The 12,170-nt window shown below is 35.0% G+C and overlaps 2 protein-coding genes across 2 annotated transcripts in view; both read left to right on the top strand.

Annotated features, from left to right (window-relative positions):
* The window catches only part of LOC111512315 (alkaline phosphatase), a 952,023-nt gene that overhangs the window by 811,344 nt on the left and 128,509 nt on the right, over nucleotides 1-12,170 (top strand). The gene's annotated exons all lie outside the window — the stretch shown is intronic.
* On the top strand, nucleotides 2,715-9,161 carry LOC141483494 (uncharacterized). Its single transcript, XM_074178166.1, has 6 exons — nucleotides 2,715-3,158; nucleotides 5,245-5,430; nucleotides 5,617-5,778; nucleotides 5,900-6,337; nucleotides 6,606-7,276; nucleotides 7,989-9,161. Exons 1-6 carry the CDS (start codon nucleotides 3,104-3,106, stop codon nucleotides 8,310-8,312), a joined length of 1,836 nt encoding a protein of 611 aa, XP_074034267.1. The 5' UTR covers nucleotides 2,715-3,103; the 3' UTR covers nucleotides 8,313-9,161.

Raw genomic sequence — 12,170 nt, 5'->3', positions numbered from 1 at the left:
GATGAAATCTTGCTCCAGCTCGCAGACGAGCTGGGCGAGTTATTCAATGTGTGTGACTTGGTTTGTGTGGTGGGCAGTGACCCCGAATCGTTGAACCAAATGCAGACTTGGTTCGAGGAGGTCGCTGAGTTACAACGTACAAGTGATAGTGCACTAGTACCCCAATAGAGAGCACTTCCTGGTCTCTGATTAAAAGAAACTGCAAGCGACATCTTAGAGCGGAGGTGTTACCAACTCCACTATATAGTTCAGTAATTGACGAATCAGGTTAGGACAAAGGACGATTGATAGGTGGACGGAGCCTATGCGCGCGCCCCGCGGAAAGATAAATATAGAGCGTTTCGCAGGCAAAGGAATCTCAGTCTGAGACTCGGGCTCTGGCTTATTAGAGTACAGTTCGTGAGAGAGTATTATCGATAACAAGCATATGACTATTATATTGGAAGTTGGTTTAAAAGTTAGAAACATTGTGGAAGAAAGTCTACGGCTGCAAGTTTCTTTTTCAGAGATTAGGGAAGTAAAAACAAATCCCCCAAGATACTTCCCTAAGTGGATTAGTTTATCAACAAACGCTAAAAATTGCCTTTTTCAAGGCAAAGGTGATAAATAAAATTTCAAAGGAGGACATTTCCGAGATATTGGATGTGTGTATACATTCTCTACGAGGACGCTGCTGTGTTACTATAATAGAACGACGTAGTTCTGAGAGTCATCCTTTTCAGGATTATACTAAGGAGTACAACGTATACCAGGAGCTGCAGATAATAATCACAATTGAACTTTTCAGTTCAAACCTGTCCTTTTCAGGATTTTTACAACAAACGAATTCGATTCCAACGCTTCGTTATCGAGGGACCAACTAGCCGGCCTCCTTCGACGTATTTGACCTACCCGGGCCCGAATACATCTGGAGGTACGCCGACCCAGTACAACTACGGAATAACTCACGCGAGTTGCTCCATTGCACTGCTGTCTGGGGGCTTTAAATTGTCCGTGTTCCTCCGGAGGCCGTTCTCATCCTCGGGGACAGGGATTTTAGGTAGGTCAAGGCGCAAAGTGTGTGTCGGTTAGGATTAGGGATCGTAGGGAACCCTCTGGCCCGGCCTATTGCCATCGTGGTGGCCAGTTGTACCCCCGCGGCGCAATGAGCTTAGTTGAAAGCAGGGAATCTAATAATCTAGCCGAACTATTGGTTTTAATCGTGTGGTGATGGAAATGGAGCTACGCGAAACCGAAATGCTGGAGCCAGTTTCCTTATTGAAGGAGGCTCGACGGATAGATCATCTGGAGGACTAGCACCCACCAGCTCTGGTCTCGGTGCGGCAGGCGGCCTGGGGTTTGATGATGTCGTAGGACTCCACGCCCAGCCGGGTGTCATCTTCACTAGACATCCCCAGGTACCGTCCTGGCGACACAGTCCCACTTTTGTTACCTAAGCCACTCCTCCTCAACCCACCTCCACTTACCACCTCCACCTTACCTGATACGGGAAGTAAATGCTGAGTCTTATATTCTCGCAGATTATGCGGATAGCTTGATATAATCTTTTTCAATATTATGCAAAATAATGTATACCTCTTCAATACTTTGTGTTGGAATTGTAATGAAACAAGATATGTTGCTGTGGGAATATATATATAGAAACATAAGTTAATATCGGACATAGCACTCATGAAAGTGGCAAACCATAGACACGTGTTTCGGGCTATATCCGATATTAACTTATGTTTCTATATCAAGACACTCAATAACTTTCACATTTATATATATATATATATATATATATATATATATATATATATATATATATATATATATATATATATATATATATATATATATATATATATTTATATATGTAAATATATATACATATATATATATATTTATATGTAAATATATATATACATATATATATATATATATATATATATATATATATATATATATATATATATATATATATATATATATACATATATATATATAAATATATATATATATATATATATATATATATATACGGTGCAATCGTGCATCCTATGTGTAAAATTGTAGGTTCACCTGGCGTCCGCTGTCACCCTGCGTCCGATATACGGACGCCCAGTGACCTCCCCGAAAAAACATCACAGAAGGCATCATGATAGCATCCAGAGTCCGAAAATATAAAAATCTCGATGGACGTTATCTGAGCCGGAACCAAGACATCCGTATAAATTCGGGTTGACGCATCGACCGCAGTGGCGCTGCAGTTTATACATATGTATATAATAATCCATGGCGTGGTTTCACTGTGCGTCCATACATACAGTTATTTTCGCCATTGATATACCGGCTAACTCGGCATCTCTTTTTGAACGCAGGTGATGAAATTGGAAATCTGTTTTTATTGTTGGTGGGAACAATAAACACTTATCGTATGTAATACTCTAGCGGACATCTCAGCATCCATTTTTTATATGCAATTGAAGTTTTAGAAATCAAGTATTGTATACCTGCGACCATAAGATATATTTACAGATAAGGACGTACTAACGGTGGGTTTGGATTATTTCATATTGAACTGTTAAATCAAGTTGAATAATTGGAATTTTGGAATTAAAATATATAGAATTAATTTATATTTTATATTAATTTGTTACTATTACTGTTTATGACAGAGACAAAAGATAGTTTAATATTGAATCTACGTAAAACAGAAGAATATGTACTAAGAAATGGTAACAATATAATATTAAAACGCCAAAATCACCAAAACTTTATCAACAAGGTAGGAACGTTGATCTCAAAAATATTGGGGAATAAAAAAAGTCATTAGGATGACTAGGGCTGAGGAGGGAGGTACTTTTCGAACACTGCCGTACGCCTCTAGTAAATTCGAGAAACGTTTACTACAAGTGTTTTTACGTACAAAATGAAATAAGATGCACAATCACATGTTTTGGATATCCGCATAAGGAATTTTTCATTGTAAAGTCTCACCGAGCTTCTATATTATATACCCATAGACAACACTGCACGTGTTTAGTGTAGAAAAATTCGTGGTTTTTTCCTTATTTGTTACTCAGCGTCCGTAGTGAGTGGTACTTTGTTGCGATTTGTAATGTACTCGTTTAGGAAACGAACACATGCCATGGTGGCAGCGGCAAAAAATATGGGTAAGTACATTTTCCGTGTACTAAATATTTTAATAAATTCTACCACTAATTCCAAAAATTGCTTTTTCCGCTGCGAACAATTCTTTTAGTTTCTTTGGACAAGTTTGAGAAAGAAAAGTCCATATAGGCTTTTTTAAAAGAAATATTTTTGTTGATATAAGCGGACAAACATTATACGGGTAGAAGGAAATGGAAATAGTAAGTTCAAATTGACTGTGACCCTTTTTGTATCTGAAAACAAAAATAATCTAAACCTATTTTTTTCTGATATACAAAGTAATTTATCAAAACGTACCGAATCTTAAGTATCACATATCTTTAGAATTATTCAACCGATTTAAATGATATTTGCACAATAATAAAACTGTCTGGGACTGAGCTAAAGCTAAATCAAACGGGTTGAAACTTCAGGGCCAGAGTTGATTTTTTTCAGCTTTAAACAATCATAGTTTTGCAGAATGATGGTCGTTATTGAACTATACTTTGTCAAGTACAACATTCTGTAACTTTTACTACTATTGTATCACCAAAAAATTAACAAAAATATATATAAATAAGAGGCAAAAGTAATTTCATGCACCCCATTTATTTTTCTGAGTGATTTTCTAAACATTTTTTCCTACTATTTGATTTTGTATATCATGACTTCGGATGTAGAGGAGAAATGACCTTTATAACGCAATTTTACTCAATTCGAGTAGTGTGCAGGGTCGAACTTAAAATTTTATTACGTCAGAATTTAGTGGTAGAACTTGGTTAAACCACATAAATGTACCAACCAGTTTTTGAATCTGAATATGTGTTAGCTTTGTTAACATATTTCAATTAATCTTGAGATGATATAGGACGTCAAATTTCGAGAATTTTCATAATAATTTCCAACCATTTCCCCTCTACTAAGTCTTACTGAACAGCTTCAGTTGGTAGGATATAGTTCTTAAAAACAATAATAAATGAGGAGCAAGAGTTAAAGGGTGCTGCGTTTAGTAAAATACGAAAAAATGGAATCCAACCCTAGAATTTTGAGGTGATAAAACATTTTTAGTTCAAAACTTTCCATCATTCTAAAATACTGTGATGAAATCAAGTTAATAACGTCTCAATTTGTGGGAATTTTATTTCGAAATTAACAGATAATAATGATAATAATAATGTGTCTTTATTATTTTGAAATCCATATATCATACCACATAATCGCAACAAGGAGGCGGTATTCAACTTAGTTGCTCTTCCATACAACCTCCTGCTCTTCCATACAAATAGATATTAATATAATTTGAATAAATAATACCTTTTACTGAAAGGCCAAAAAGGTGCAGTCAATCTTTTTTGCCATTCATAACTTCCCTAGACCATTGTTTACTAGAAGGGTGCTTGATTATATATATTATATATAATAACTTCCATTCATTGACTTTTTGTGGATAGTCATAGATTTCAATATATTACTTGAAAGATGTTGATTTTGAAAAATATCAAAGTGAAAGTGAAAAAGTGCGGCTCTGAATATTTTAACTGTCCGAATAGTTTTAGGTTTGAATTAGATACTTTTTTTATATGCATCTTTGTTTTCAAAGACAAAATGGCCTCATTTCATACTAGGTACCTACCGTGTTACTATGTCCATTTCCTCCCGGAACACCCTATATATAAAGAATTGACTTTATTGGTTTTAATTTTCCAAAATTTTCTTCAACATTCTTTAACAAAAGCCCAAAGCCTTTCAGAAGTCATTGTTATTCTAAGCTTTTGTGAAAGCACTTGCACAATGTGGATCTGTATGAGTGCGAGAGACCGTCACGACAGTGCTCTCTCTCTTGAACTCATACAGAACTACAATGAACAAACACCCACTTTCTTAACAACTAAAAAACAAATGTTCACAATAATCAGTAACAGTGATATCCAAAATGCTTTCGGGTTTTGTTAATGGATGTTTTGTATCTAGAATTTTGGAAACATTAAAATTTTGCTTTTCTAATATTGTTCTAAATAGGTATAGTACAGGCGTTGCGTGGATTTGAGTATAGTGAAACTTTCATCTACTGGGTGTCTCTAGTATATTGAACATCTCTCAATTTTTCAGATATCTCTGAAGAAAGCTTTACGGAAAGCGACGGAAGCGAATATGTTTTCAGTTCTACTACGAGTAGTTCTTATTGTGATACATCAGCCGATAGATCAAAAGAAACTGTGGCTGGATACCTCGAAGTGAATCCAACTATTTTAAGAAGTGCTCAATTACAGACGATTTCGGCTGCTAGCATGGGAGGTAAGCTGTTACTTTCCGAAATACTGATAAGGAATTTTACAAAAGTAAAAATCATGAGCTTATTAACATTTTTAATTTTACCGTTTCCTGGTCATATTTATACCAAATGTAATGTAAGATAAACGCAGCATCTGAACTATGTAATATGAAACAAAGAAGCTAAATAACCTATTTAATTCATTCCAGGATGCAGTGACGAAATTGACATAATAGTGTCCGAGAGTGATAATTTCACCACATTAATGCCAGTAGAATATGCAGACAAAACAATTGCAAACAACAATTATGATAGTAACTCTAATGTCATTACAAGTACGCCTACTATTAACCGAGATAGAGAGAAATTGGGTAAGAAATTCAATCGAATATAATTTTTACGAATGCATTTCAGCAGAATGGGAAATACAGAGCACTCTTACTTGATACTATAATTCATACAACTCAAATAACATAATTTAATTAATTTCAGAATGCAGTGGCGAAGTTGCCATGATGACGTCTGAGAGTGGTATTTTCACCGCATTAAAGTCTATAGAATATCCAAGTAATATGATTGCAAACGACAATTATGATAATACTTCCTCTGCCTGTACAAGTACGCCAACTACCTACCAAGATAAAGAGAATAGTGTGGTCTATAAAAGGAGGAGAAAACATCACTGTCCCTATTGTGATGTGCAGGTGAACAATTTTGCAAGACACCTAGAGAGGCAACATGGTGATGAACTAGAAGTAGGACGCTTTCTCGCGCTGGATAAAAAAGATCCAAATCGAAAAAGGATTATCAACAAAATAAGAAAAGAAGGGGACTTTATCTCTGGCAATTGCATACCTGTTCAAAAACGGAAATTTGATAATAACAAAGGAGCATCCAGTGATACGCTACTCCCTTGTATCCACTGTAAAGGTAAGTTTGGACAAGAAGATATGAGATCTCGACCTTTTACTTCTCAAGCAAGGGTTTTCATAAATGCGTTCTGAGTCAATACGATTAACACTACTTTTGTCGATTTGAAGAGTTAATTTATAAAGCCACTTCATTTTGAAAACAAAATATGTATCTGTGTGGTTACAGCTCTGAAAAATAACTCAGCATTCAATTAATATTATATTAATTAAATATTTGAAATTGAAATTAATTGTTGTATTTTTCAATTTCATTTGTTTCATTTCAGGATACTATATGAAGAATACATTGAGACGACACGTTGCTCGTTGTTCCCTAAATGCAGAAAAAAAGAACAATAATAGGCGCCATCGACATCAGTCAGACAGCCAGACCCTACTAGCTGGATATTTCGGACCAAATGATCCTTTGCGAATATCCGGGGTTTTGCAGTCATTAAAAGCTGACATCGTGTCTTTGGTCGCAAAAAGAGACAAAATAATATGCGAAGTTGGGCGAAGGTACGTGAAGTGTCATAAAGAAAGACATTTAATTTCCGTAGCGAAACGTTATATGAGAAGGCTGGCAAGAATAGTGATAGAAGTTAGAAAAATACTGGAGGACAAGTCGCTTACTCTCGCTACTCTGTTACACCCTACGAAATTTAAGTATATAGTTATAGCTGTTAAAAGTATTACAAATTACGATGCTGGACAAAAGGCATTTGGTTCTCCTTCTTTTGCCCTCCAAATGGGGACCTTGATAAAAAAAGCTATTGCAGCATATTACTCTTTAGAGGTACAAGAAAATATGAACTCGGATAAGCTGGATGAATTGAATGTCATGAAGAAACTGATAGAAGAAGAATGGGCCATCGAAATATCGACTGAAGCTGCACAAAACATCAATGTAAAGCGCTTTAACAAACCAACGATAGTACCAATTGCTGAAGATTTGGCAGTAAGTTTGTCTCTTTATTAATTGATTAATGTGGTAAATAAGTGTTTCAAAATTGAATCTTGTATCCTTTTTCTGAATATAATGCTTTTTGTGTCAGTTTCTTTTTCGAAGAATCTTAGAGTTTAGTACCTTTTAACAGACTCATTATACTCGATTTGTATTCCGAAATGAGCTTTCCAATTATTTCCCCTTCAATGAACCACTAACTGTTCGACAATATTTCAATCAGTGGCACAACAATTTGTTTTGTGTACTATCACCTGTTTTCAGGTGAAAATTTACTGAACGTTGCATAAGCATCACTTTTAATAAGTTGTAGTTCGGCCCATAAAACTTGTTAACTCTTCCAAGATTTCCTGATCGATATTTAATCACTTCTAGAAATATTAGAGGTATTTAAAGCTTTTATAACTTTTTCCTGAACAACACTTGCATATTTCTATCTTGTTCTCTCAGAATGATAATGCTTAGTCAGTGTCGATACATTCTTCTTTATTTTCATTAAAGAGCCCAAAGGTTACTTTATGTGAACTTTTGAAAATATGTAGCTCATAAAATCCTGGAACCAATGTTCCATAAACTCGTAGCACAGTTTGTGGTCGAAACCTCCCCAAAACCAATTACAAGCAAAAGCTGTTTATTTGACCAGAAACACCAATATGAAATTTTTGCATGCCTCACTATTGCTACTACATATTTTTTTCTGTTTCAGAAGCTCAAAGTGTATCTGGAGAGCATATTATCCGCGGCCAAGGGGCATCTCATACAAAATGACAAAAACGAAAATGCATTTAGGGCTATCATAGAAGCAGCATACTGTAGTCTATTACTGTTCAATAAAAGAAGAGTAGGAGAGCTTCAGAGGATTCCACTGGATATTTATGAACGATACATTAACGAAGAGATAGAATCGGGCGACTTTGATATGCTGCTATCACCAGCAGAGAAGATCTGCATCAAAAAATTAAAACGTATTGTTGTACGTGGAAAACGAGGCAGAGGTGTACCAGTGCTCTTTGAGAAAAACATTAAATAGGCCTTGGATATCGCTGTCGGATTTAGAAGCAATTTCTGTCTAGCCAATAATCCATATTTATTCAGTATATGTGGTACAGATGGACCTATAAGTGGCTATCATGTTTTTCGAAAACATGTAACGAAAGCATTGGGAGATCCAAAAAAAGTTGCTTCCTTAACTTCAACAAAGTTGCGGAAGCACTTGGCCACGATTTCGCAGATACTGAGGATGGATCAGGAAGATTTAGAGCAATTAGCAAGTTTTATGGGCCATACCACTAAAACCCATCAAGAGTGGTATAGACTGCCATCTGACATATACCAGACTGCAAAAGTCTCTAAAATTCTTCTGATGTCTCAAAAGACATCAATTCAACAATATAAAGGCAAAAGCCTTTCTCAGCTGGATATTGATGATAGCATTCTAGAATTGGAAAGTGACAATGAAGATAATGTAGTTGAGGATGGCAGGCCCCAGAACTGGCCCACTACATCCGTTGCTACAACATCGACCAATGAACAACTACAAATGGAGACTGTCTCTTGTCCGAGAAAGCCAAAAATTTTAAGGAAACAATGGTCTGAACAGGAAAAGAAACTCACTGAAAATTTTTTCAGTGATCATCTGAGGAAATGTAGAGCACCTAGAAAAGATGAAGTCCTATCTCTGATGCAACAGCACCCTGGAGTTTTTCAGGACAGAAAGTGGGACTCCATTAAAGTATATATTTGTAACAAATATAATAAAAATAAATAAATGAAGGGCTAAGGGGGTAAGGGAACTATGCCGTCCTGAACTGCATAAAAATAATTTTGTTAGTTCAGGTTGTATTTTCGCCCTTCCCTTAGAAATATTTTCTGATTTGGATTACCATGTTTGTTTTGTTAATCAATAAGTGCACTTTATATTTGCTAACAAATTATCATTTCATTTTATTGATCACCACATTTTAGTTTAATTTTTAATAAAAAAAAATTTTAAAATAACATCGTATGTCATTGAATATTTTAAAATTTCTCGAGATACTCGAAACAGTGAAATAATAATCATAAAATGGACGCTGAGTGTATCACCCGAAAGTCAGGAATGCGAACTCAAAACCTTAGAAACGAAATAAAAACGAACAAAGCAAATAATTATATTGGAAGTTGTGTAATCCTTTAGATGTACCTAAGCGTATGTAGTTTTTGCAGACGCCTAGTAAACCTGTTATGTGTCACGGATTCCATGTAACCTGTTTTGGAGAACTCACTTATATACTCCGTACATATGCCGGAAGCCCACTGCAACGAAGCTGGACCGGATGCCCAGTGGTACATTATATAAGTATATATATATATATATATATATATATATATATATATATATATATATATATATATATATATATATATATATATATATATATATATATATATATATATATATATATATATATATAATATATATATATATATATATATATATATATATATATATATATATATATATATATATATATATATATATATATATATATATATATATATATATATATATATATATTTATTTAGTTATTATAAATTCAGAGTTTCGTAGGTATAGATTTATCACATTGAATTAACTAATCATCTGATTGTTCCTCCAATAATCTTATAAGTTGATTCAATTTTTCATCAGAATCCGCCTCATGATTAGGCACAGTTTTGAGGGCATCGATAAGGAATTTGAAATTCACCTCATGACTGGTTTGGTAGAACTCAATATCCTTATGCCCCCACGGTAATGTTTTTGTGGTATTGGGGATGATGAATCGCTTATCATCCTTGTATGATAGTGCAACTTAATTGCACATTGGAGTATACACATCGTGTAACTCACTTCGAAACATACTCATCTTACGCAATATGGTACCACCTGATTCGATTATTTTTCTATAATCATCAAGTGACATTTGATTTTGTATGACCGACTTTTTTATCCCTTTTACCTTCTTCAATTCATCACTAACGGATTTGACATGATATGCTTTTGCATAACTCTTAGGACCATCGTCTGAAACACCCATGATATCTAGTTGAAGAATTTCTTGTTCGGATAGCCATGAAAACCCACCTGTCGGTAATGGTTGGGACATACTGTGACCATATAGGTTCGTAGCGTCCAAATAGATGATGAATGATGGTGCTTCATTTCCATCATAATTTGGCAGAAAACGATAATTAGCAATATGCTTTCTTTCAGAACACTGACTAATTCCCCACGAATACCCTTCTGGAAAAAAGTTATCATGTCAATATCCGTAAGCAATTTCAGCTCTACAGCGGTGTATTCGAGCATGGCATCCCAAAAATGGCCGGGAGAAGTGAAATAGTGGGCTGGATCTAATTTATATTCATCCAGACATATATTACGGAAATTTTCGAAAATATCGCATAAAATCAATACATCTGATTTAAAATACAGATCTGAATAGTCCCCTGACGTTTCACACTGGAACAAGGACCATACACGTTTTGCCCTCTCATAATCATCGTCATATATATGTTTCTCGTTCAATTTATCATAAAAATCGGATTTTGATTGTAGCTCAGTATAATCTAACGTGGTTAAATCTTTGACAAAGCTGTAGGGACAAACTCCTTTCTGTCTCATCGAAAGAAATTTTTCATTTTCCGGAAAACATTTCCGTGTTTCATAACATTGCTCATCTGACAAGCTCTCCCCTAACTGCTGCATAGATGACGCCATGAATCTAAAGCTATCGATAAATCTCAGCTTTAGGAATTGTTTCATCAATTTACCAAACTTATCTATTGTGGTACCCAGATTTTAAACAGATTTTTAAACAGATGCTTAGTGAAAGAAATGTAATTTTCTTTTGTTTGACCGATAACCTCCACCTTGTTCTTTTTAGTGCATAACTCTTTTATGAACAAGTGGCAGTCATAGCCGCTCAAATTATGAAAAATTATTGGAACAAAATTCGGTAACTAGTAATTCAAATTACATCGAGAATGTGCAGCTCCATATCTTTTCCTTTCCGTCAAGTGACAATGATCTCTCACTTTGACGTCACCCAATTCGAAGGGTTTCTCACAAATACCGCAACTATCAGCAATTGAAAATTCATTCTCCTCTGATGCTGTTGATGGCTTTATTGGCACGATACGATTCAAATATGTATAGTAGATGGCCCTCAGGTCAGACTCCAGTCTGGCTACAAATACTTTTACAGCGTCCTCCCCACGATGTAGAACAAATTTGGAGTCTGAATCATCGAAAGAACAACGAATCCGGTATGAGAATATGACTATGGCTCGTGTATAAATGATATATTTGTGAGGGAACGTGTTGGATCCGGTTCATTTGTATCTATAGGCTTTAGAATTGATTCAAAATCAGCGTATACCACGGAGGGGAATTTCAACTGCCTTTCAAAATTTTCAAATTTCAATATATTTTCCGGTATGACCCTACCACATTCATCAATTTCGATTTGCGTTGTGGGAATGGTGGTACAAATAAAATTGCAATCATTCAACTGACGTCGCAATAATTTGCGTTCATCTGCAAAATACATCAAGCACCCATCACAAAAATACATCCTATGCCCGTCCGATGAAATTTGTGATGAAAATAACCTTGATAGATCTTTCATCCAGCAACAGTGGCTATTACCAGATTCATCGGTGATGTTCTATAAATTTACATGGTGACCGAGTTTTCGCCATGTGTAATAAAGAGGACCCACAATTTCATATTTCGGTTTGTTGTTTTCGAAAGTTGTTTTCAACCAATAAACATTGACTGAACAATCATTCATATTCTCAAATTTTGGAATATCACGTAATTTCATGAAAAAATCTATACCTTCAACATTAAGTACATCTCTGA

Source organism: Leptinotarsa decemlineata, unplaced genomic scaffold (assembly GCF_025532065.1).
Source record: "Leptinotarsa decemlineata unplaced genomic scaffold, Ldec_3_MD MMD2_tig00003557_RagTag_RagTag, whole genome shotgun sequence".
Taxonomy (NCBI): Eukaryota; Metazoa; Arthropoda; class Insecta; order Coleoptera; family Chrysomelidae; genus Leptinotarsa; species Leptinotarsa decemlineata.
This window is presented reverse-complemented; position numbering and strand designations above follow the sequence as displayed.

Bases quoted from the DNA above. Each gene is read 5' to 3' on its own strand.
- LOC141483494 (XM_074178166.1), top strand. From the start codon at position 3,104: ATGTACTCGTTTAGGAAACGAACACATGCCATGGTGGCAGCGGCAAAA. The intron at 5,779-5,899 runs GTAAGAAATTCA...AATTAATTTCAG, and splicing joins CCGAGATAGAGAGAAATTGG to AATGCAGTGGCGAAGTTGCC. The intron at 7,277-7,988 runs GTAAGTTTGTCT...TTTCTGTTTCAG, and splicing joins CAATTGCTGAAGATTTGGCA to AAGCTCAAAGTGTATCTGGA.